The 26,432-nt window shown below is 35.1% G+C and overlaps 1 protein-coding gene across 7 annotated transcripts in view; it reads left to right on the top strand.

Moving 5' to 3' along the window:
* The window catches only part of CCDC91 (coiled-coil domain containing 91), a 371,744-nt gene that overhangs the window by 226,581 nt on the left and 118,731 nt on the right, over positions 1-26,432 (top strand). The window contains exon 9 of one of the 7 annotated variants that reach the window (XM_057557085.1): positions 10,678-11,888. The exons of the other annotated variants lie outside the window; for them this stretch is intronic. Coding sequence (XP_057413068.1) covers positions 10,678-11,034 — 357 coding nt within the window. The 3' untranslated portion in view covers positions 11,035-11,888. Of the gene's footprint in view, positions 1-10,677; positions 11,889-26,432 lie in introns of those variants that run through there. 7 annotated transcript variants of the gene reach the window in all.

The raw sequence follows: 26,432 nt of genomic DNA, 5'->3' as shown, positions 1-26,432 counted from the left end.
GGCTAGCCACTGCTCCCCCAGGGAGCCTTTTCCCTTGCTTTTATGGGGTTGATGCAGTTTATAAAAGCCTCTTTTTGCTCTTATATCCTCCCTTGAAATACCTGTCAAATAAAACAGTTGATATGAAATAAGTTTTTTCAAATTCAGCAGTTTAATTTATATTATGATTTCCCTGGAGAGTAAACAAAGTTCAAGTAGCTTACTTTTCATCAGTGATTTGTGAGTGAAAGTAATGTGTCACTTCCTGGCCAAGATGGTTAAGGAGTAGATGGGCTCTGTCTGCCATCTCTTTTTTCTTTTGCTTGTAAGAGAAACATTAAGTGCTTTGTCAATGACAGAACCATAGATATGGGGAGATTAAATTACCATTTGGAGGGTATCTGTTATTTAGGAACATTTCTGTGAGGAAGAAAGAAAACTTGTATTAAGTCATTGAAATTTTGGGAATTATTTGTTGATAGCAGCTAGCATTATCTTAATATATCAAGACTCTTTTGGCTTCATGATCTTTCAAAAACTTTTATACTGTTAATCAAATATATTTTTTTAGAACCCAAACTTTATCACAGAAGTATATGTATCTAGAAACCCACTGAAAAGTTTACCAGTTAAGAATTACTACTGTAATAAATAAACATAGGCAAGAAGTCAGACAGGTTGGATTACAAGCAAGTAAAAAGTCCTTGTTTTCTCTGTGTGTAGGGCAAGGTGGAAAGTGAGAGTTCGTTTTAGTTGAAAAGTGGGTAAGATTTGAATATTAATGTATGAAAGTGTCCAAAAATGTGATTGAAAAGGAGAAAGTACCCAGCATTTAAAAAATTGGTTTAATTTTAAAAATTTACTTTGACTAGAATACATTTAAAATGAGAGAAAATCATATCTGGCTTGAATTGAGATTAAGGAATGGTGATTTATGCCTGGTCTCCTGACTATCCTACATATCACATTGTTCTCTTCTGTATGGCACAGGCATTTGTTCACGCTTGGTTTTCTGAGTATCATCTCCAGATCATGGGGATGTTTTAAAATATTCCCTGCATTCATTTAGAGGAAAATTGGTAGTCATAGATTGTTACAAGGCATGCACTCTCATTCTGCTTGGGCAGAACAGAAAAATATTGTCGTCTTGGCACCTTAAATATAGAAAAAAGAAACACAGAGAAAAGCCCATGGAGAGAAGAACTAAGGGCAAGAAGGTAGCAATAAACCAAGTGGCATATTGTTAAACCACACACTTGTGAGATATATTCTATGTGTGAATCCCTTAGAAACAACGAGAACACCATTTCCCCTCATTTAAGACAGTAATGCTTTAGAACTGAAAATCAGACCTTTTTGGTGGAGGTCGGAGTGCAATTCTTCTTACTGCCCAAATAGTATGGAAAACAATTAAATGAAGATAACCCAAGGGTTTCAAGTATAATTAGCTAGCATTTTAGTAATATTATGGGCTCAGATACTCATTATCTTTTTATAGCCTACTTTAATGTTTATCTACTTTAATCATTTTTCCCCATTTTCTTTAAGGTTCATCTCTTGACATCCAGTTTAGGAGTCAGCTTAAAATGTTAATTATTTGTTTGTAAAGTACATTTTAAAGTACATTGAAGTAAATTTATTGTTAATGATGATATATCCGTGAAATCATAATATAAAATATGCAAAGTGTGATTTTACGTGTAACATTGTGATTTGCAAATAACCTTTTAAAATGAGTATATTGCATTAGAAAAACTATGTTTATTTAAGGTTTTTTTCTCAGTACAGAAAACAATTGTTTTGAATTGAAATTTGTTTCTCTACCTAAAAAAAATTTTGCTAAGACCTATGTTTAATATATAGTGGTTATGATCCATGTGGAAGATATGATTCAAAAAACCAAGAATAAAGTGAAAAAAGTATTGAAATTACTTTCTGAAGAGTTTCAGCCTATTTTATGTCTTTTTATTAATGATATTTTTCACTACAAAAGCTATTTGCTATTTGAGTATAATTGTCAGGATACTTTCAGACTATTCAATGTTGATCAATGTTTTTGTTTTTGTTTTTCCTGAAGACTTATTTGTGAGATAATTTGTCCTGGAGCAGGAATGGCCCTTAAAACTATGTTATATTTGGATGAGAAGTCAGTACCTAGAGAGCATTCCCCATCCAGTTGGGGTTCCCAAAAATCTGATACAGGAAAAAAAGATACTAATCTTTACATCTAATTAACTTCTTATTAACTTTCTCTCTTTACAGCATTATTTCTGACAGGAGGGGGTTATGCCACTATCACTATTACCATTGTTGCTGCTGCACTAGTTTGGTATATATATAGGTAGGAACTATTTTGGAAATTGTATTTTTCTTTTACCAATCTTTTCCTACCCAAAAGCTTCTTGTGTGTAATCAAGGTGCATAGATGTGAATGTGTGTGTTTATATGTACTGTTAAGGAAAAAATTATTCTCACTCTTATTTGAATGGTAAGGAATACTTCGTTCAAGACTGTTGTGATAGGTGTCAAGATTATTGCAATAAGGGGAAGAGATGGGGCTCAACTCATTGCAACAAGAACAAGTGGGAATTTAGAGCTAGGGAAGCAGGTTAGGGGGATTGGTGGATGGAAAATTACTATGAGACATCAAGAGTAGGGGGGATTCTTGCTAAACTGATGTAACAGAATTCTTGTTGAGGGCAATCCAAAGGGTTCAGATGTCAAGGACAGGGATAAGGAATTTGATTAAATATGGAGAGTGATCAGTTATCAAGAGTGGGGAATGAGGAATTTGATTGGATATCAAGGGTTGGGGGGATTCTCTCTAACCTGACTTAGCAGGATTCTTGCTAATACTGGGCCTTGCAGACCTGGCCAGGATGGGGGCCAAGGTTGAGGCCTAGTAGAGAAGAGGGCTTAGAGAATCCTGATTAAAGTTTGGTCAGGACATGTCTTATCAGTACTCATCAGTACTCAGATACACCCATCGATATCAATGATTATATACATATTTATTATGTATATGTTATTATGTATATGAGTGATTATAGACATATAAACTGGCCTCTTCCTCCTGTTGGCCTTGATCTTTGCATTCAGTTATGTTGCTTTGGTGGCCTCTGTCTCATCTTGTTCTGTGCTTTTATTTGTACTTCTTGAACCTTGCTACTGCTCTTCCCATATTCACTAAAATTTGCTCTGTCTGTGATGATCAGTCCCTTGTATAATGGCACCAGGAACCTATATGAGCTTCTAGTACTGGGCCTGGAATTTAGAATATTTGCTTTCACACAATTCTTTACATTCAGAGTGCGTGGTTATTGGCTTTTTTCCCTTTATTTTTTATTAAAAAAGCTATAATTAGCATACCATAAAATTCATCCATGTGAAAGTAGTCCTGTGAGTTTTGACAAACACAATCATATAAGGAACCACAATCAAAATATAGAAGAATTACACCACCCCAAAATAGTTTTCTGTGCTGTTTGTAGCCACTGTAATTTCTTCATCCCTGATATGTGACAACCACTCATCTGTTTTATGTACCTATAGTTTTGCCTTTTCTATAATATCATATAAATAGAACCAAGTAGTATGTTGCCTTTTGAGGCTGATTTCTTTCACTTATTATAATACATTTCAGATGCATCCATGTTGTATATTTCCCATTAGTTTATTTCTTCCATCGCTAAGTAGTATTCCATGTATGGATGTGCCACAATTTGTTTATCCATTTACCAGTTAAAGGAAATTTGGGTTGTTTTCAGTTCTTGGGGATTATGAATAAAGCTGCTATAAAATATTCACATGCAATTTTGGAATAAACATAAGTTTTCATTTAAAACTTTGCAATAACTGGGTTGTTACTAAGTATATGCTTAACTTGATAACAGCTGTCAGACTGTTTTTCAAAGTAGTTATACCATTTGTATGCCCACCAGCAATGTATGATTGTTTCAGGTTTTTTTAAATTCTCAGCAGCGCTTGGTATAATCATGTTTATTTGTTTTAATTTAAGCCACTCCAGTAGCTGTGTAGTGGTATCTTATATGGTTTTAATTTGCATTGACTTGCATTTAATATGCATTTAAGTTATACTCAGTTTGCATTTGACTAATAAAGTTAAGTATCTTCTCCTGTGCTTCTTTACCATCTGTACATTTTCTTTAATGAAATATCTGTTCTTATGCTCATTTTTATTTTGGATTCTTAATTTTCTTATTTTGTTTTGAACGTATTTTACATTCAAGTCCTTTATCAGATATGTCATTTGTAAATGTTTATATTCTCTTAACAGTGTCTTTGGGAAGAACAGAAGTTCTTAATATTGATGCAGTTTATCAGTTTTCTTTCTCATGAACTGTACTCTTGGTATCCCACAGAAGAACTTCTTACTTAACCCCAGTCAAAAAGATTATATTTTCCTCTATAAGTTGTAGGTTTTACATTTGAGTCATTTTTGTGTGAGGCATGAGATATAGACCAAATTTGTTTTGTTTTGTTCTTTGCATGTGGGTATCCTATTGTTCTAGCACCATTTATGAAAATCCTTTTTTCTGTTGAATTGTCTTTGCATTTTTGTTGAAAATTAATTGATCATATGTGTGTGGGTCCTTTTCTGGACTGTTTCATTGCTCTCTATGCCAAAATCAGCATTGTCTTGATTACTGTAGCTTTATGGTATATCTTAAATTTCATAGTGTGATTTCTCCAAGTTTTTTTCTTTTATAAACCTTTTTTACCTCTCTTAATTCCTCTTTTAGTTTAAACGTTAGAATCAGCTTGTTGATTTCTACAAAAAATCTTGATGTGTTTTGATTTGAGTTGTGTTGAGTCAACGAATTTATTGATTTATTGAATCTTCTGATCCATGAAAAATGATATCTTCATTTGTGTCCTCTTTGATTGCTTTTATCGTTGGTTTGTTTCAATGTATAGATGTTGTACTTTGGTTTATAACACAATGTATAGTGTTCAATGTATAGATCTTGTACTTTGGTTTATAACTATGTATATACAAATATTGAGTCATTATGTTGTACACCTGAAATTAATGTTATGTTTCAGTTATATCTTAATTGAAAAAAAAAGTGCAGAAGATAAAGGCAAGTCAAAGTTCAACAGTCAAATATAAAAATAAGGTCACTAAATAATTATAATATCTAACAAGGACTAATCATGTTCTAGGTGTTTGTCAAAGTGCTTAATATGCATTTTCTTATTTATTCATTCCTTGATTCACTTTTCATTCATTTGTCAGCTATTCTATAAAAACAATAAACACTTTTGCATGTTTTATACCAAGGCTTGAAGTAGGTCTGGGGGATTTAAAAACAAAAAGGTCTATGTCCCCCAAAGCTTACAGTCCAGTGTGGAAAGTCAAACTAGTAACAGGCAACTACAGTAAAATAAGAGATATTGGTAAGAAAAGAGTAAGCACAGAATGCTATAGGAATCTTCGGAGGACCATCTAATTTCACTTTATACTACTACATTTGTGTAGAAATAGCATTAGTCCGGCCAACAAGTAAAACTATCATGGTCTTCAGATGGTTTCACAGGCAAATTCTACCAAATGTAAAAAGAACTTATACCAGTTTTTCTCAAATTCTTCCAAAAGATTGATGAGGGAACACTCCCAAAGACATTCTATGAAGCCACCATCAACCTGATACCAAAAGCAGACAAGACAACACCAAAAAAGAAAATTACAGGCCAATATCTTTGATGAATATAGATGCAAAAAGTCTCAACAAGATATTAACAAATTAAATCCAACAACACATAAAAAAGATCATACACTACAACCAAGTGGGATTCATCCCAGGTTCACAAGGATGGTTCAGTGTATGCAAATCAATAAATGCAATACACCACATTAACAAAAGAAAAGTCAAAAACCACATGATAATCTCAATAGATGCAGAAAAAGCATTTGACAAAAACTCAACATCCATTCATGATAAAAACTCTTACCAAAGCGGGTATAGAGGGAACATGTTGCAACATAATGAAAGCCATTTATAACAAACCCACAGCCAGTATAGTACTCAACAGTGAAAAGCTGAAAGCCTTCCTGCTGGAATCTGGAACAAGACAAGGATGCCCACTCTCACCACTTCTATTAAACATAGTATTGGAAGTCTTAGCCACAGCAGTCAGACAAGAAAAACAAATAAAAGGTATCCATATTGGAGGGGAAGAGGTAAAATTGTCACTATATGCAGATGACATGATACTATATATAGAAAACCCTAAGGACTCCACACAAAAACTAGTAGATCTAATAAATGAATTCAGCAAAGTAGCAGGATACAAGATTAACATTCAGAAATCGGTGGCATTCCTTTACACTAACAATGAAATATCAGAAAGGGAATGTAAAAAAAAATACCTTTTAAAATCACACCAAATAAATAAATAAAATACCTAGGAATAAACTTGACCAAGGAGTGAAAGACTTATACTCTGAGAACAATAAACCATTAATAAAAGAAATAAAGGAGGATTCAAAAAAATGGAAAGATATCCCATGCTCTTGGATTGGAAGAATTAATATTGTTAAAATAGCAATACTACCCAAAGGAATCTACAGATTTAATGCAATCCCTATCAAATTACCCATGATATTTTTCACAGGACTAGAACAAATAATCCAAAAATTTATATGGAACCATAAAAGACACAGAATTGCCAGAGTAAAATAAATAAAGGAGCAGCATGACTCTCCCAGACTTCAGACAATACTACAAAGCTATGGTAATCAAAACAGTGTGGTATTGGTACAAAAACAGGTATATGGATCAATGGAACAGAATAGAGAGCTCAGAAATAACCCTACACACCTACGATCAATTAATCTTTGACAAAGAAGACAAGGATATAAAATGGGAAAAAGACATCTCTTCAGCAAGTGGTGCTAGGAAAGTTGGACAGCTGCATGTAAATCAGTGAATCACACCCTCACACCACACACAAAAATAAACTCAAAATGGCTTAAAGACTTAAATATAAGCCATGACACCATAAAACTCCTAGAAGAGAGCATAGGCCAAACATTCTCTGACATAAATCCTACCAATGTTTTCTTAAGTCAGTCTCCCAAGGCAATTGAAATTAAAAAATAAACAAATGGGACCTAATCAAACTTACAAGCTTTTGCACAGCAAAGGAAACCATAAACAAAACAAAAAGACAGCCTACAGAATGGCAGAAAATATTTGCAAATGATGCAATAGACAAGAGCTTGATCTCCAAAATATACAAAGAGCTCATACAACTCAACAACAACAAAGAAAACAACCCAATTGAAAAATGGGTAGAAGACTTTAATAGACATTTCTCCAAAGAAGACATACAGATGGCCAGTAGGCACATGAAAAGATGCTCAACATCACTAATTATTAGAGAAATGCAAATCAGAACTACAATGAGGTACCACCTCACACTGGTCAGAATGGCCATCATTAAAATGTCTACAAATAACAAATGCTGGAGAGGGTGTGGAGAAAAGGGAACCCTCCTACACTGTTGGTAGGAATGTAAGTTGGTACAGACACTATGGAAAACAGTATGGAGGTTCCTCAGAAACCTAAAAGTACAATTAACATATGATCCAGTAATCCTACTCCTGGGAATGTACCCAGACAAAACTATAATTCAGCAAGATACATGCACCCCTATGTTCATAGCAGCACTATTCACAATAGCCAAAACATGGAAACAACTAAATATCCATTGCCAGATGAATGGATAAAGAAGATGTGGTACATATATACAATGGAATACTACTCAGCCATAAAAAAGAACAAAAATAATGCCATTTGCAGCAACATGGATGCAACTAGAGATTATCATACTAAGTGAAGTAAGTTGGAAACAGAAAGACAAATACCATATGATATCACTTATATTTGGAATCTAAAATATGGCACAAATGAACCTATCTACAAAACAGAAACAGACTCATAGACATAGGGAACAGACTTGTGGTTACCAAGGGGGAGGAGGGAGGGAGAGGGATGGACTGCGAGTCTGGGTTTGGTAGATGCAAACCATTACATTTAGGATGGATAAACAACAAGATCCTAATGTGTAGCACAGGAATTCAATATCCTGTGATAAATTCAATATCCTGTGATAAACCATAATGGAAAATAATGTAAGAAAAGAATGTCTCTATGTGGATAACTGAGTCACTTTGCTGTGCAGCAGAGATTGCCACATTGTACATCAACTCTGCTTCAATTAAAAAAAAACTATCATGGTCTTATTTTTTTCTTACATTATAAGAGTTTCAGATCGTATTGGATTTAAAAGCAAAATTCAGTCATTTACTGCTTACAAGAGACTCGTAAAACAAAATAAACACAGGATAAATATGAAAAAATGAATACTGCTTTTCAATCCAATACCCATAAAAAGTAAGCGGAAGTAGTAGTATCAATAAAATAATCTGCTTTTGTCCAAGTAGACTTTTGAACAAAATTTATTAAAAGACATTTTGTAAGTTCATTTTTATTTATATAACTTAATCAGTAATAGAGTAAATAACCAGGAATTAGTTATGTAATAATCACAACAATTAGTACCATCAGTTCAATATTTACTATGTGTCTATTACTACAGTACATCCATAACGTGTGCTATTTTATTTATTTCTTTATAAAGACACTGTGAGATTGTAACAGTGATAATCAATGAGTCAATATGGTAACACCCATCTAATAGGCAACAAAATTTGGGTTTGATTCCAGATTTAATTTAAAGCAAAAAATGTCAGAAATAGAAGGAGAATTTAATAAAAACTCAGTTGGCATTAATTAAACATACCAGTGTGTCTATGACAGATAATATTGGAAAAAGTAAAAAGTAAGTTTATAATTCACTATTAATAGAGATTCTGAAGAGAGAGGGAATAAAAAAGTTCAGTAGTCACATTTACATAGTATAAGCTTTCAGTTCTGTTTTAAAGAAACTTTATCATTTCCCCAGCTTCTTTCACGATCACACTTTTTTTTGGAACATTGTTCATATCCATGGAATACTGGTGTTCCACTGAATATAATTTTTGGAACTCTGAAATCAAGGTATAGAGTATTTGAACACAGTCATTTACAAAATATAAAGAATACATGATAATGAAGCTTTTCTTTGTCAGATGCCTGAAGGACATTTATAAAAATTAAATGACATGAAAACTAAATATAATTTTTTAAAAATACAGAGTATGAATTGAATGACTTTTGTCATTATAACATATAATATGTATTAAAAAATCCTATAGCAAGTTTGAATTTTTAAAGTTCTCTTTATTAGTACAATTATTTATTATCTACTACTATTTATACTGTATTAATTGCTTTACAGACAGGTCACTTTATCCCTACAACAGGCGTCCCCAACCCCCTGTTAGGAACCAGCCTGCACAGCAGGAGGTGAGTGGCCAGCGAAGGAGCAAAGCTTCATCTGTATTTACAGCTACTCCGCATCGCTTGCATTACCACCTGAGCTCCACCTCCTATTAGATCAGCAGTGGCATTAGATTCTCATAAGAGTGTGAACCCTACCTACTGTGAACTGCATATGTGAGGGATCTAGGTTGCACGCTCCTTATGAGAATCTAACGCCTGATGATCTGAGGTAGAGCTGAGGCGGTGATGCTAGCGCTGGGGAGCGGCTGCAGATACAGATCATCATTAGCAGAGAGGTCTGACTGCACAGAGACCATAATAAATCAATTGCGTGCAGACTCATATCAAAGCACTATCAGTGAATGGCAAGTGACAATTAAGCTGCATCTGGTGGCAGGCTTTATAGTGGCAAGTGTGTTGATGTGCTTCAATTGTACAGCTGCATCTGGTGGCAGGCTTTCAGTCAGAATCCGACACTTATTTTAGTCCTTGCTTGGCCTGTCCATTATTTTATTTACCACTTCTGTCTGTGCCTCTTTCGTGCACTGTGCACTTGTCTCAGTCACAGTTTTGGTAAGCCCACAAGCGAACCCTAGCCAAAATGAATAAAAAACAAACGTCTCTGGAGAGCTTCTTTGAAAAGGGGGAAAGACCCAATGATGAGACAGCAGAAGCTTCTAAGACTGCCAACAAAAAGAAAGCTGCATTTAAAAGAAAATACCAAGAGTCCTACTTAAATTACGGGTTCATTGCAACAGGTGATTCACGTTCTCCAAGCCTGCTTTGTATAACATGTGGCGACCGGCTATCCAACAAAGCCATGAAACCTTCAAAACTGCTTTGCCACATGGAGACCAAGCACCCTGCATTAAAAGACAAGCCTTTGGAGTTTCTCAAAAGAAGAAAACGTGAACACGAAGAACAGAAGCAATTATTGAAGGCCACCACTTCATCAAATGTGTCTGCACTGAGAGCATCATTCTTAGTGGCTAACCGCATTGCTAAAGCTGAGAAGCCCTTAGTATTGGTGAAGAGTTGATCCTGCCTGCTGCTGCTAAGGACATTTGTCGTGAACTTTTAGGAGAGGCTGCAGTTCAGAAGGTGGCACGTGTTCCTCTTTCGGCTAGCACCATAACTATGATGAATTGATGAAATAGCAGAGGATACTGAGGCACAATTGTTAGAGAGGATTAATGAGTCACTGTGGTATGCAATCCAGGTTGACAAGTCTACCGATGTTGACAACAAGGCAATAATGCTTGTTTTTGTGCGATATATTTTTCAGGAGGACGTGCGTGAGGATATGTTATGTGTACTTTTGTTGCCAACCAACACCACAGCTGCAGAACTATTCAAGATTTTAAATGATTACATATCAGGAAAACTGAATTGGTCACTTTGTGTCGGTATATGCACGGACAGAGCGGCTGTCATGACTGGACGGCTTTCTGGTTTCACTACTCAGGTCAAAGAGGTCACTTCTGAATATGAGTCTATGCACTGTGTCATCCATAGGGAAATGCTAGCTAGCCGAAAAATGTCACCTGAACTTAACAGCGTTTGGCAGGATGTGATTAAAATTATCAACCACATTAAAGTACACGCCCTTAACTCACGTCTGTTCACGCAGCTCTGTGAGTAGATGGACGCAGAGCACGCACGTCTTCTCTTATACACAGAACTGAGATGGCTTTCTAAAGGTAGATCACTGGCCAGAGTTTTTGAGTTACAAGAGCCACTCCAGAGATTTCTTTTCAAAAAACAGTCACCACTGGCAGCACACTTCAGTGACACAGAATGGGTCGCAAAACTTGCTTACTTGTGTGACATTCAACCTGCTCAACGAACTCAAGCTGTCACTTCAGGGGAGAACGACAACTGTGTTCAAGTCGGCAGATAAAGTGGCTGCATTCAAAGCCAGACTGGAATTATGGGGGCGATGAGTGAACATTAGGATTTTTGACATGTTTCAAACATTAGCAGAGATTTTGAAAGAGACTGAGCCAGGGCCTTCTTTCTCCCAGCTGGTGCATGATCACCTGTCTCAGCTTTCAAAAGAGTTTGAGCGTTACTTCCCAACCACAAAAGACCCCTGAATGGGGAAGGAATGGATCCGCAACCCATCTGTGAATAATCGACTTTGTCCGTGCTAGAAGAGGATCAACTGCTTGAGATCGCAAATGACGGTGGCCTTAAAGGTATGTTTGAGACAACTTCAAATCTCCATACGTTCTGGATTGAAGTCAAGGTGGAATATCCTGAGATTGCCACAAAAGCACTGAAAGACCTGCTTCCATTTCCAACTTCCTATCTTTGTGAAGCAGGGTTCTCTGCAGTGACGGCAACCAAAGCGAGATTATGGAGTAGACTGGACATAAGCAACACATTTCGGGTGTCACTGTCTCCCATCACCCCCAGATGGGACCATCTAGTTGCAGGAAAACAAGCTCAGGGCTCCCACTGATTATGCATTATGGTGAGTTGTATAATTATTTCATTATATATTACAATGTAATAAGACTAGAAATAAAGTGCACAATAAATGTAATGCGCTTGAATCATCCCAAAACCATCCCCCCACCCCGGTTCGTGGAAAAATTGTCTTCCACGAAACTGGTCCCTGGTGCCAAAAAGGTTGGGGACCGCTGCCCTACTATATTCTCCTGCGATAGGCTTAATTTCTTACATGTTGCAGATAACAAAACTACAGCTTAGAGATAAGTATTTTGCCCAGGATCACACAGTTGGCAAACAGAAGGGCTCATATCTGTGATTTCAAATATTGCCTGCCTTTTTTTTTAATTGTATTCTTTGTACTGCATGAACCTAAAAGCAAAACAAGACAAAAAACAATGCCTCTTTGATCACAATTTTTGGCATTTCTACTTCAACCTTACCATCTAGTTAAATTACAGGTTTAGTTTACAACTACCTAAAATCCTGGCATTGTAATTTCTACTTTAGAATTAGGTCTTGCGAAACTCAAATGGGTCATATACTTTATGTCAGAGCAAATATTCTCGACATTTTCAGCCCTCTTATTGCATTATACTGTCTTTACCAAACAGATCTTATAGGTTTTATTCCAAAAAATAATATTACGTTCTGCAACATTATTTATAAATAGTGCTTTTTTCCATTTTAGTAAAATAAGCTACAAAAGTGTAGATTTTTATGAAGTTCTTGAAGAAATTTCAGTAAGTGAAATTGGGCAGATGATTACAATGAATATTTGATTCATTTCAAATAATGAAGCTAATTTACCCTTTAAGATTAGCATCTGTGTTTTAAAATCTGCTTAAAATTGCCTGTACCCTCTTCTTATATATTATGTAATCTAGGAAATATGTAGAAGATTTGATATATTCACAGTTTGGTTCTAGATGAAATATTTCTGATTTTTTATGTGTGTGAGAAACCTAAAACGATTCTACATAGGTTTAGATCAAATGGTTGTATTTTAGCAGTGTTATCAAGTGGGCTTTGATATCCAAATAGCTCTAAATGGAAATGAAATAAAAATGAGGAAACTAAAGATGTAGATAGTTCATTTGTTTACAATGTTTTTGTTTTTTCCTATTTTAAATATGTAGTGTTCATTAGGCAAATATTTGACATCTGTATGTATTATACACTCTGCTGAGTGCTGGAGAAAAAGCAGTGAATAAAACACAGTCCTTTCCCCCATGCAGCTCTCTGTTGCCCTCAGTGTTTACCTGTTCCTTGGAAAATGAAAGATAAAGGAAGAAGAAGAAAAAAAGAACCTTAGTCCACCTAAGTGCTATTTATATTTTATTCTGTTCCCCACCAATTTGTTCACTTTCTCATACTTGTGATTATAGCTTATCTTCCCATTTTTAATTAACATTATTACAGGTGTGTTTTTAAGTTAGTCGTGATTTTCTTTTTCCAGTATACAGAATGCTGCAGTGAGTAATTTTGCCCATATATTATTTTTGTTTTTGTATTTTTCTTTGGCATAGATGTCTAGAAGTAAAATTAATTATATGGCAAGAACCTTTGTTGTCATTATTACTCTTAATATTATTAATAGTTGAAGACTTTATAATATATGTTGAAAAAATTCTGTGTTTACCAATTTATAAGTATCAAGCAATACAAGAAGGTGCTCATTCACTGAGCTTTTAACAACACATTTTTAAACTGGTCATTTGATAAATAAAACCTTTTAGGTTTGTGTAATGGTTAACTTTATGTCTCACCTTAGCTAGCTTGTGGTGCTCAATCATTTGGTGAAACACTCGTCTAGATATTACTGTGAAGGTATTTTGTAGATTTAATTATTAACCTTTATAGTAAGTCGACTTTAAGTAAAAGAGATACCCTAAATAATGTAGGTGGGCCTCATCCCATGGGTTGAACATCTTAAGAGCAAATACTGTGGTTTTCCAAGAAAGAAGAAATTCTTCCTCAATATTGTAACGTAGAAATCCTGGGTTTCCAGCCTGCCTGCTTGCCCTAAGGACTTCGTAGTTGCCATCCCCTACAGTAGCATGAGCCAATTCCTTGAAATAAATAAATCTCAATTCTCCCTCCCCACACTGGTTCTGTTTCTGTGGAGAATCCTGACTAATGCAGTTGGTACTTTGTATTTATTTGCCTATCTTTGAGATTGCCATGACCTTTTAAGGATGCTTAAGCCCTTTATCATGCTTTTCTATACATACTCTGTACTATTTGTTTATTGGAGTTTTGTTTGGCTATTTATATAGTCAATGAAAGTGCTGGAAAGCCTGCATTTGCATATGTCACTCTTATCACCTCTGTCATTTTAGGACATGCCAAATGCTTACTGTATATCATATGATTATTTATTTATTTAGAAAGGTATTGAAGACTTCTGGTTGTCATCTTTACTGTGCATAACCAAAAGTACTATAATTACATCAAAATAGTCAAAGTTTAGTTTTCTTGTAAATTCAAACAAAATTCATTTAGTTATGTTAATTCATCAGTTTTTTTGTAATTAATTTTTCATACTGCTCTTTGAGTAAAAGGGTAGGTATCAAATTTCAAATTTTACAAGAATCCATTAATGACAAATATTACCAATTTTTTTAACTTCATTTAATTTCATTTGCTATAATGGTTATAAACAGTAACACTAATATTTATTATTTTTATAAGAGTTATGGCATTATTATTCTAATCCATTCTTAGCATACCATCAGGATCACTTGAGTCTCATTCTCATAAAATATGCAGAAAAAGTGTGCCTTGAGACCATTTATCTGCCAGGAAAAACACATTTTATTACCTGCTAATTATTGTTCCAAATGTATATAGTGATAATGTTGGCAGATTGTGGCTAGCCATAGGATTGTTTTTTTCTCTTACCACATACTTCACTTTTCTTTATTCTCTGCGTATAGTAAATTTGAGAGTGAATAAAGAAGTGAAATTTTAAATTGAAATCTATACAGAAAATAAGAAGCTTACTTCCTCTTTCTTCTGAATATATTCTTTGAGAGAACAGGCCAATCATCATCCTCATTTAAAATAATGTAAGTAATGTTTACATAAGAAGAAAGCCATGGAAAGAATAGTCCTACTCATTGCTTGGGGGAAAATTTGTAGTGATCAAAAGGAGAAATTAGAACTTCTGTTTAATTTTTTCTTCTCTAAGTCCTGTGTTGTGTTTTGTTTTTTCTTTCACTACTCTCCCTCAGTATAAAAATCACTTTTTCACAGAGGACATTGGTAAAGGAGAACAGAAGCCCTAGAGTAGTGAGAAGATTGATATTGTGCACCAGTCAGCTGATAATATGTACATAGTTGCCTGTCCAGGTGAATTGTGATCAAGGAACTTGCAAATGAAAACAGTGAAACATTACCTGTGATAAAAGAATGAGCTAAGTACTCTACACTACAAATGCAAAATTATTCTTAACTTTCAAAAAGAATATTTCAGAAACTGGTGATTGTTGAGATTTTTCCTAGCATGATTCCAGAATGGATTGTTAAAGAAGATTGGGGGCTTCCCTGGTGGCGCAGTGGTTGAGAATCTGCCTGCCAATGCAAGGGACACGGGTTCGAGCCCTGGTCTGGGAAGATCCCACATGCCACGGAGCAACTAGGCCCGTGAGCCACAATTACTGAGCCTGCGCGTCTGGAGCCTGTGCTCCGCAACAAGAGAGGCCACGATGATGAGAGGCCCGCGCACCGCGATGAAGAGGGGCCCCCGCTTGCCGCAACTGGAGAAAGCCCTAGCACAGAAACGAAGATGCAACACAGCCAAAAATAAATAAATAAATAAAAATTAAATAATGTATAATTCAGGTGTACATTAAAAGAAAAAAAAATTAAAAAAAAAAAAAGAAGATTGGTAACTTCTAGAACCAAGGTTGGTTTCTTAAGAAAATATTGTCCTACTAAACTTACCCTTTGGAGGACAGATTTACTAGGATAGACAGGAAAATGGAGCAGGACAGATTATCTCAAATTTAATAAATTAAGTTCTCAAAGATCATTGCGAACAAAAGTATGAAATACATGAGGGCAAGGGCATTAGATAAAAATTGGCTAAATGACCCCACCAAATATATAAATATTTGGATTTATATATTTATATCCACTTGGAAGAACGATCTATAGTGGAATGCCACAGTGATGCCTTCATCCTTATTCTGCTCAATATTATTATCAATGATTTGGATAAAAATATTGAAAGCATTTTTACACATTTGTATATGACATTAAATTGTATTTAAAGTATTTTAAAAGGCTGGAGTAGTGGGGCTATATCCAAAGTCAAAATTCAAAAGGAATAATTAATGTCTTATACTTAAAACTTCAACATTAGTAGAAAATTAGGAGCCAAACTCAGCCATACAACATGTATTTAACATTTAGGGCTTTTATTTAACAGTAAGTTGTAAAGGCAAGTTTTAAAAACTAATGCCATTTTAGTCTGATGTAATTGAAATTAACTTTCCAAAAAAAAAAAAAAAAGGGAAGAGGGAGGTCCCACTCTTTTTAAACTTATATCACATAATTCCTTTTAGTACTGAGTGTCATACTTTTAAAAATATGTATTCAAATTGGAAGATATTTAATGGACAGCAGATACAGGGTTGAAGGCACACGCAGACATATAGTATAAAAAACAATTTAAGGTACTTGAAATAAGTTGCCTATTTGGAAGATTGTTATATGAGAAAAGATTAGACTTCTTTTGGAACCTTATAGAACTAGGGTCAATGTATTGAAGCTAGAAGGAAACATTTTAGCTCAACATGAAAATACAAAGTGGTATAAGGTTCACCTGACGGTATTGTGTTGATATGAAATAGGCTATATTAGACCATTTTTACCTATAACTATTTCACATATTTCAACTAATATAAAGGGATAGTGAGTAGTGTTCCCTTCAGGTAGCAAATTTCCTTTCTCTGAAGTAAACTTGTCATAACATGGGCAATCATTTAATGGATAATTTGTGGAGGGGTTTCAAGCATTGGATGAGTAGTCAGATAGTGTCTTTTAAGTTCATTTCTGATCTAAAGATTTTGTGATTCTAGAAATTGAATTTAATTTTACATTCACTGTGCGTTTGCTGAATGGAGATCCAGATTGACAGGGACATAAGTAGAGTTGACATTGTCTTTGTTGATTTAAAATGTCCTCATTTGTCTAGATTCATAAATATCTTTTGCTAAATTTAAGGACATGATATGAGAATATTTTATACAGTGGTAGGCTGTTTACTCCAATCCTTAATTTGAATATTTTTTTAAAAACTTTCTATCTTTACAATTACAACTTTTTTAAAAAAACATTTTACTTCTGTAAACCAATATCTTGGGTATTTTCCTGCAGAAATGTTAATATTTTCTTTAAAATATCCACCCTGGATAAAATTAGTTCTTTGGGTAGAAATAATTTCCCATGAAATACTTTCTATTAGCTTTTAGAAAATAAAGTATTGAAAGTAGATAGCAGAAATAATAACAAAGCTGCTTATTGCAGAAAAGTTATCCTGAAAACTAGTTTCTACCTACTAAATTTATTTTCTTTGCTCAGGGTTTTAAAACATGTGTTCTGTTTTAAATAACGATTTTAATGAAAAATGGAGACATGAGAAAGATCCTCAATGGATTCTCTGTCATATAAGCAATTTAATAATTCATATTGGAAGGCTAATCATTCTTTTTGGTACCTTATGATTAAAACTCACGAATCAGAAATTTGATGTTAGATGAAATATAGTTCTGTTACCTGGACACTCAAAGCATTGTTTCGGTGGCCACAAGGATTGTCTGAATCAAGCTTGGAAGTAATATTCTTCATTTAAATTCTCACTTGAACTCCTTTCAAGGTCTGTTTCAAGAAATGGTGACCCATTAGGTTATCTCAAAAAAAATTTTCATAGATAGTTATGAATTTTCCATTTATCCCTTTCATGTTTTAACACTTCGATAGTATGAGCGGCAATGAAAGAGGAAATAAATAGTTGAAGTGAGGATTGAAGTTCAGATTATAAAATTATCAGATTTACCGTAAGTAGCATGTCCAGAAAAGCATGTACAATTATGCTATATATGTGCATGCTCTAAGCATTTTACTCTATTAACTAATTTAATATTTATATTGCTGTTGCATTAAAATGAATGGAACAAATAGATTAGACTACCTGGAACAGAGCTTACATGAAGAGTTTGCAGTTGTGCCCAAAACAGTGATCCTGTAGGCTCTCCTCAGAGTAGAAGGACCTGGAGTAGATGGAAAGCTCTAGAGTGCCAGCAGCTTCCAGCTGTTCCAGACCAGCCACTTCTGTTTACCCCACCGTGCCTTCCTGTTAAAACCCATGAGTCAAAGGCTGCCAAGAACTCACCTGTAGTCTAACAGTGTGGTTTAAAGGTTGCTGCAGCAAAGGATAATACATACCAAGGGGACAATGAATGTCTCTAAAAGGGGGAGTAGGGATGAATTATGATAGAGTTGGGGGGGTTATAATTGGTCATAGAATGGTCTTGCAAAGATTTGTCAGAATTTATTTTAAAAGTTGCTCATCGCTTCTTGGTCTTTTGGCTAAGATCAAGTGTATTTTAAAAGTTGCTGTGACAGTCTGTGATCTTTAGAATACATGAATCTGTCTAGAGTTACTGTTAGGTTGGTTTTTCTGTGTTCTTGGAATGTATGGGTCTGAGTGAAATGTCGTTAAAAGATTTGAGCTTACATAGTCTGTTATACACATCATGGCTAGGTCTGGCACAATTTATTTATTTTGTGATTCAAGTGTGTTTTGAAAAATGCGGTTTTTGTTTCCATTCACAGTTCTTCCTCTTGGGCTAGCTGTCAGTAACACAGTTTTTCACTTTGTCGATGTAATTGTAATCTTTTTCTTTTTTAACCTTAGGTGAAGAAGGGTAATCATACTCCTCAGTTCTTGGCATGTTATCCTCTTGTGTCTTACAAGGCCTTTCCGTATGTGTGTGTGTGTAAGTGTATGTATGTGTACATATATAAAATTTTTATCTTTGTTCCCTGCTCCCAGTGTCTTCCCTCTGATTGGGGGAACCATTTTAATGTGTCCTTATTTGAATGTGTTCTTGTAATCTGTGTGTTATTATTTTGTGTGCATGTATTTTTATTTTACAAACATTTTATTATGTATAGAATGCATTGTTTCCTGTGCTTCTAAGAGAAATCCACCGAACATTTTGCTCAAAAAATCTAAAACTGTTGCTATATGTGCATGTGAATACTATCCGTTACTATGTATAAATTGAATTTATTTTTCTAAATTGCAGAATCCGTGGTATGAAGTCACCATTTTCTTCTATCCACTCACCCATAATGGATATCTAGGTTGTCTCTTAACTCTTCACCAACCCAGAAACTTTTATGTGCCCTTATAAGGTGCAAGAAAAAAAAAAAAAAAAAGCAAACGGTCTGTTCATCTATCTATCCTTATCATCATCTCCATCCAAGAGTGTAACTGCTGTATGATAGGCCATGCAGATGTTTAATTTAACTAAGTGCTGCCAGTTTGTTCTCCAGAGTGGTGGCGACAAGGCTATCGTCCTGCCAGCGATGCACCGGTTCCTACATCCCCATTTTTCCCCAAAGACCTAGCATTATCCAGCTTCTAACTTTTACTTTTTTTTTTTTTTTTGGCTGCACTGTGAGGCTTGCAGGATCTTAGTTGCTGGACCAGGGATCAAACCTGGGCCCGTGGCAGTGAGAGCACCAAGTCCCAACCACTGGACCACCAGGGAATTCCCAAATTTTTACTTTTTTTAATAAGCGATAGATACCTCATTCTTAAATGTCTTATCATAAGTTTGTTAACTTTGGGGATTAACTTTTCAATAAATTACCTATTCATTAACCTTTTTTTTAATTAAATTGAGTTTGATCTATTTTTCTTGTCAGTTTGCAGGGGTTCTTTGTAAATTGAAATATTAATCCCTACAGGTTTTTAGATAAAAACAAATTTCTTTCATCTGTAAATGGAATACTAACTTTGTTCTTAGTATCTATTACTAAAAAAAAATCCCTTATTTCTATGTAATCCAATTAATCATTTTTGCCTTGTGGTTTGTACTAAATTTCTCTAAGAATTTCTTTATTGTCCTTACAGCCAGAGGCTTATTTGTACATGTTTTTCTTATTAACTTTATAATTTTACCTTTCACATTTTGGTATTTTACCCCTGTAGTCTTACTTTGTTTATAATGTTAGATAAAGATTCAGTATCCATTTTCATGTTTCTCCCTAAAATGAGCCACTATGCCTAGTAGCATATACTTAAGGAGTCTGGTTCCTGGTTAAAAACCTATATGTGATTTTTTTCAGGTCTGATTCTAGGCAGTTACAAAGGCTTTACCTGGCAGATCTCAGAGGGAAAGTGCATTGTAGCCTTTGAAGGGTGCTGCATTCAAGTATTCAGGCCCCACTGCTGGCCATGCTCTTCACATAGCTGCATTTCTGCCTCAGGTGCCTTCATTCCTAATGCTCTTTATCTGAGGCCCTGCGCAGAAGTCTTCTTCAGGTGCTTCTGCCCAGGCCTCCTTAGTGGGAGGAGGAGAGAGAAACTTAGACACTCTTCCCCACTCTGACTCAGTCTTCAGTACTTTTCCTCTCCTCGTCCTGCCTGCCTTTTTTTCCCTCCCGCCCCAGGGTCCATAAAACATCCAGAGGCTTTTGTTCAGTGCTCCTGCAGCAGTGAGATGACTCCCACTTCTGTGCTCATCCACCTGGCCTTCACCTTGTGCTCAGTTCCACGGAGTCAAGGGGTTTTAGCCACTTGCTTGTACCAGACCAGTAAGTGATTAAAGCCTTCTTTATTACTCTCATTTTGGCTCATCTTTGCCTAATCAGCAACTCCGACACCTGAGTTTGCTCTCTTCAGCTCAACCGAGCTGCTGAAAACACTAAGGCCATGGATCTCAAACTGTAGTTCTTGAGCCAGCAGCTTCAGTATCAGCTTCGCTTGGGAGCAGTTGGAAATGCACGTTCCCTAGCACTACTGCAGACTACTGAATCCAAAACTCTGCTCTTGGGAGACAATAAATTGAAGAGTCACTTTTGTTATCAGGAAAAGAATATTCCCCTCCTATCAAAATCTGAAGCAGGAATATGTAATTTAATAATATAAGATAGCTTTTAATTGAATTAAAAAGTTACGTTGCACACTTTAAACTTACACAATGTTACATGTCCACTGTATCTCAATAAAGATGAAAAAACTTAGAAAAATAAACTCTGCTCTTGGACTGATCAATCTCTTAACAAATCCTTCAGGTGATTCTGATACATGCAAAAGTTTGAGAACCACTGAACAAACAGTTTACCCTTTATACATTGTTTTTTTGTGGTGCTTCTTTATCGTATATTAAGTTCCCATGTATACATAGGTCTGTCTCTGAGCTTTCTATTCTCTTGCACTAATCTGTTTATTTTTGTATAAATAACATACTATTTTTATTACTATGTTTTATTACAGTGTGGTATATGTTAATATGTGGTATGGCAAACCTCTGCTCTTTCTTCTTACGATTTTTTTCTTTCAACATTTTAAATATTTCACTCTCTTTTAGCTTGCATGGGTCTGAAGAGAAATCTACTGTCATTCTTATCCTTTTCCTCTTGTAAGTAAAGTGTTTTTCTCCCCGCTCTGGCTTCTTCCAAGATTTTCTCTTTTTCTTTTTTTTACCCTGCTATTTGAATATGATCACATAGGTGTAGGGGTTTTGTGGGGTTTCTTTGGTGTTCATCTTACTTGATTTTCTCTGTGCTTCCTGGATCTGTGGTTTGGTATTTGTCATTAATTTTAGAAAAATTTTGGCCATTATTACTTCAAATATTTCTTCTGCTTTATTCTTTCTTCTCCTTTTGGTATTTCAATTACACATATGTTATGCTTTTTAAAATTGTCTCATGATTCTTGACTGTTCTGCTCTGTGTTTTTGTTTTCCTCCCCTCCTCCCCCACTTTGTACTTAAGTCTAGGAAGTTTCTATTGACCTATCTTAATGCTCATGATTCTTTCCTTGGTTAGGTTGACTGTACTGATGAACCCATCAAAGGCATTCTTTTCTTTTGTTTTGACTTCTAGTATTTCCCTTTGTTTCTTCCTTAGAGTTCCCATCTGTACATTATCCACCTGTTCTTGCATGTTATCTTCTTTTTCCATTAGCTTCCTCAACATATTAATCATTTTTATTTTAAATTTCCAGTCTGATAATTCAGAAATCTCTGTCATATCTGAAACTGGTTCTGATGCCTTTTATTTGTTCCTCAGACTTTTTAGCCTTTTAGTATGCTTATAATTTTTTTGTTAAAAGATAATTTTGTATCTATGTATGGTGACCGATGTTAGATTTGTTGTAGTGATCATTTCTCAGTATATACAAGTATCAAATCAATACACTGAATACCTAAAATTAATATAGTGTTATATGTCAGTTATATCTCAATTAAAAAAAAAAAGATGAGGGCTTCCCTGGTGGCGCAGTGGTTGAGGATCTGCCTGCTAATGCAGGGGACACGGGTTCGAGCCCTGGTCTGGGAAGATCCCACATGCCACGGAGCGGCTGGGCCCGTGAGCCACAATTGCTGAGCCTGCGCGTCTGGAGCCTGTGCCCCGCGACGGGAGGGGCCGCGATAGAGAAAGGCCCGCGCACCGCGATGAAGAGCGGTCCCCGCACCGCGATGAAGAGTGGCCCCCGCTTGCCGCAACTGGAGAAAGCCCTCGCACGAACCGAAGACCCAACACAGCCAAAAATAAATAAATAAATAAATAAATAAATAAATAAATAAGAAAATCCTTAAAAAAAAAAAAAAAAAAAAGATGAACATGTTGTAACATGTAATCGGAATAGAGGTAAATAGACTCTTAATGGGAGGTTTTGTTAATTTGTTTAGAAGTGAATAGCTGTGTTTAATATTTTCTGTTGCTGTAAGTTACCAGAGGGTTCAGATTCCTTAAAGGTTTTTGTTTTTGTCTCCCCTCTTGTCTTTGGCTTCCCTAAGAACTCCTTAGAAGAGTCTGCGTCTTACAGCTCTTTCAACTGTTATTCACTATAATATACTAGAACCTTATTGGTTTGGTGATATAAGGCATTGGGGAGGGGAAGTATTCTGTAATCTTATGATTAAATCTTCATCTTTTAGTGGGCCCGTGACCTTCACAAATGTTTGCTGGCTTCCCCTCCCCACCCCCCCACCCCCCCCACCCCCCGCCTCCTTTATGTGAGCCAGGAAGGCTAGAGGGAGCTGGAATCTTGGTAAGGCCTTTTGCCCAGGTGGAAGGTTTATAAGGTTTTGATAAAGTCTTTTCACCTAAAGAATAGGCTTTTGTTATGAAGAATGCTCTAGGCATAATTCACGGTGGTTATAATAATTCACACTTTTTCTACTCCCCTCAACAGAACCATGAGGGTAAATTTCTGGGCTCTTCATACTGAAATTCTGATGGGATTTCTTGGGGGGAGAATCCATAAAAGTGTGTGGAATCCCTGAGCCATCAGCTCTCAAGAGTTCTCACTGTCACACATCCTCACTCAGCCTCCAGCACTTCCTCAGATTTACCATTCAAGCGCCTACCAGTTTATATCTCCAGTAGCTTCTGCTCTAGGTAAGATGATCTTGGCTGTGACTCACTGGATTTCCTACTTGTAAATTTGGGGGGTGGGGTGGGATTTGCTCTGTCCCAGTTCTCTGATAGACCTAAGGCATATCATTGATCTTTAGTTTGTTTCAGCTTGTTTTCTTGTTTTAAGAATCAGGGTGATCTTCCACACTCTACATGTCAAAGCTGAAACCAAAAGTGTGAATATATGTTTTCATTATCTACTTTAGCAAGTTTGTTTTAGCCATCAAACCTTTTCTTAGATTAAATCTTCTATTGAAGACTTTTCTTACAAACAAGACCAATAAAGGCATAGTGACTCTAGTTGAAATGGAGATGGAGATGTCTAGTACTCTATTGGACAGAATTTGAAAACTGTTGGTCCCTACCATAAGCTGATCAGGACCAGGGTTGAACCCTTCTGAATATTCTATTATTTTTTGTCAAGCATTCTATCTGTAACTGATGTTAGTACTTAAAATTGCATTCTTCATTATATAATATACTCATTCATGATCATTCACAGTGTTTACTGTGTGTCCTCATATACTTCATATATATATATATATATATATATATATATATATATATATATAGTTTGGGGGGAAATAATGGAGTATGTTGTATTTTAAAATATGTATTTTATAAGACTGGAGAAAATAAAATATTCTGCTTAAAAAAATTCCCCTCATCGTCTAGGGAATATGTTTTTCTTGCATATGGAAGAGAAAGTATCAGTGTTTTTTAATTTTCTATATTCTTTCTCTAGATGGATGTGTAATCTTTTAAGAAAATATGCCAAAGGTCTTTGATGTGATTACTTCATTTCCCATCAAAAAGATATTAAAGATGTGATAATCTTTCCCAAGGTGTTATTCACCAAATCTGCATTTCATGATAATTATATGGTTTGTATGAGAAAATTGCCAGACCTTTTTTAAGTCTTCCAACTTCAGAGTCTTAAAACTTTCAGCTAAATTTTGAGGAGTGGGGCTGGGAGTCTGATATATAATTCTTTTCATTGACTTTCCAATTTCTGTCATGTTATATATGCTTCTGACCTGTTTTTCAACTGAACCAGTAATTTAGTCCATTACTGGTCTGTGTAAATCTTAGCCACAGCTATTTCCCAAGGTGGTTTTGGGTCTGACGAGTGGTTGGTGTTGATGTCCAGCAGGAAATCTTGCAAACCAGATGACTGGTGTGGTTCAAACTGTAACCTTGTTAAAGCATTGGTCAGGTTGCACTTAGAGTTATTTAATTAGTTTCCCAATAATATTTGTGTACAATTTTTAGGTGACCACTACTTTTTTTTTCTTTCATCATAGTACAGAAAAGGACAGTTGCTTGTTGTTATCAGAGTCATATATTAATCCAATACTTTTTTTTCATTAAGTTATCTTTAGGCAGGCATTTTAATAACTGTTAGAACTTCACTTGAATATGAGTATCTATAATGGTGTTGTCAACTTAAATTGAAAGTTTTCAATATATTAGGCAGTCTAACAGAAAGGTTTTTTAAAAGTATAAGAACATTCTCTGCCTTCAAGAAACTAAGAGCCTTATTATGGGAGACAGCTATAAAATAAATTATAATAAAATATAATAAACAATACACTAATGATAGAAACAAAATACTCTGGGATTATAGATAAGAGAGCAGGCAATTCATTCTGAGTTTTCAAGAAAGAATTCAAAAGAGGTAACATTTTAATGGGAAAAGATAGGCTTTTGACTGGAAGAGAAAGTAAGGCCATTTTAAGGGACAAAAATAGTATGAGTTAAAAATTAATTTAAAGTATATGTGTATATTTTTCTTCAAGTTTATTGAAGTGTAATTCACATAAATAGAATCTACCCTCTTAGGTGTACCAGTCTTTGTATTTTGACAGACCTGTACAGTTTCACAACTACCACCTAAAACAAGATTTAAATTAAACATTTCCATCACCCCCCAAAAATCCTCTCATGTTCCTTTGTAGTCAGTATATACATGTATTTTTAGTAGAATTTTTGAGTGGAAAGTCAACTTATACATTATTTCTTTCATGGAATGTGCTTGTGATGTTGTATCAGAAAAGTCATTGCCTTTAAGTTCATCTAGGTTTTCTCCTAGGTCATCTTCTAGGAGTTTTATAAGTTTTGCATTTTAAATTTAGGCCTATGATCCATTTTGAGTTACTTTTTGTGAAGGGGGTAAGGTCGCTGTCTAGATTCATATTTTTGCATGTGGATGTCCAATCATTCTAGCAACACTTGTTAAAAAGACTCTCTTTATAACATTGTATTGCCTTTGCTCCTTTGTCAAAGATCAGTTGACTGTATTTATAAGGGTCTATTTCTGAACTCTGTTCTGTTCCATTTATCTCTTTGTCTATTCTTTTGCCAGTACCACACCGTTTTGATTGCTGTAGCTTTACAGTACATCTTGAAGTCAGAGAGTGTCAGTCCTCCAACTTTGTTCTTCTTCAGTATTGTGTTGGCCATTCTGTTTTGTTTGTTTGTTTTGTTTTTTTTGTCTTTCCATATCTTTGGAATCAGTTTGTCAATATCCACAAAATACCTTGCTGGGATTTTGATTGAGATTGCATTGTGTTTATAGATCAAGTTGGGAAGAACTGACATTTTGACAACATTCAGTCTCCCTTTCATGAACATGAAATATATTTTGATTTATTTAATTGTTCTTTGATATCTTTCATCAGAATTTTGTAGTTTTTCTCATGTAAATCATGTACATATTTTGTTGGATATATACCTAAATTTTTCATTTTGGGGATGATAATGTAAAGTGTATTGTGATTTTAATTTCATAGTGTTTGCTATGTAGGAAAGGGATTGACGTTCGTATATTGATCTTGTATACTGCAACCTTATTATAATTGCTTATTAGTTTCAGGAATTTTTTTTGTCAATTCCTCAAAATTTTCTACAAAGATGATC

The sequence above is a fragment of the Balaenoptera acutorostrata genome, chromosome 11, assembly GCF_949987535.1.
Source record: "Balaenoptera acutorostrata chromosome 11, mBalAcu1.1, whole genome shotgun sequence".
NCBI classification, from domain to species: domain Eukaryota; kingdom Metazoa; phylum Chordata; class Mammalia; order Artiodactyla; family Balaenopteridae; genus Balaenoptera; species Balaenoptera acutorostrata.
The sequence above is the reverse complement of the archived record's forward strand: the minus strand, read 5'-3'. Positions and strand labels throughout refer to the sequence as shown.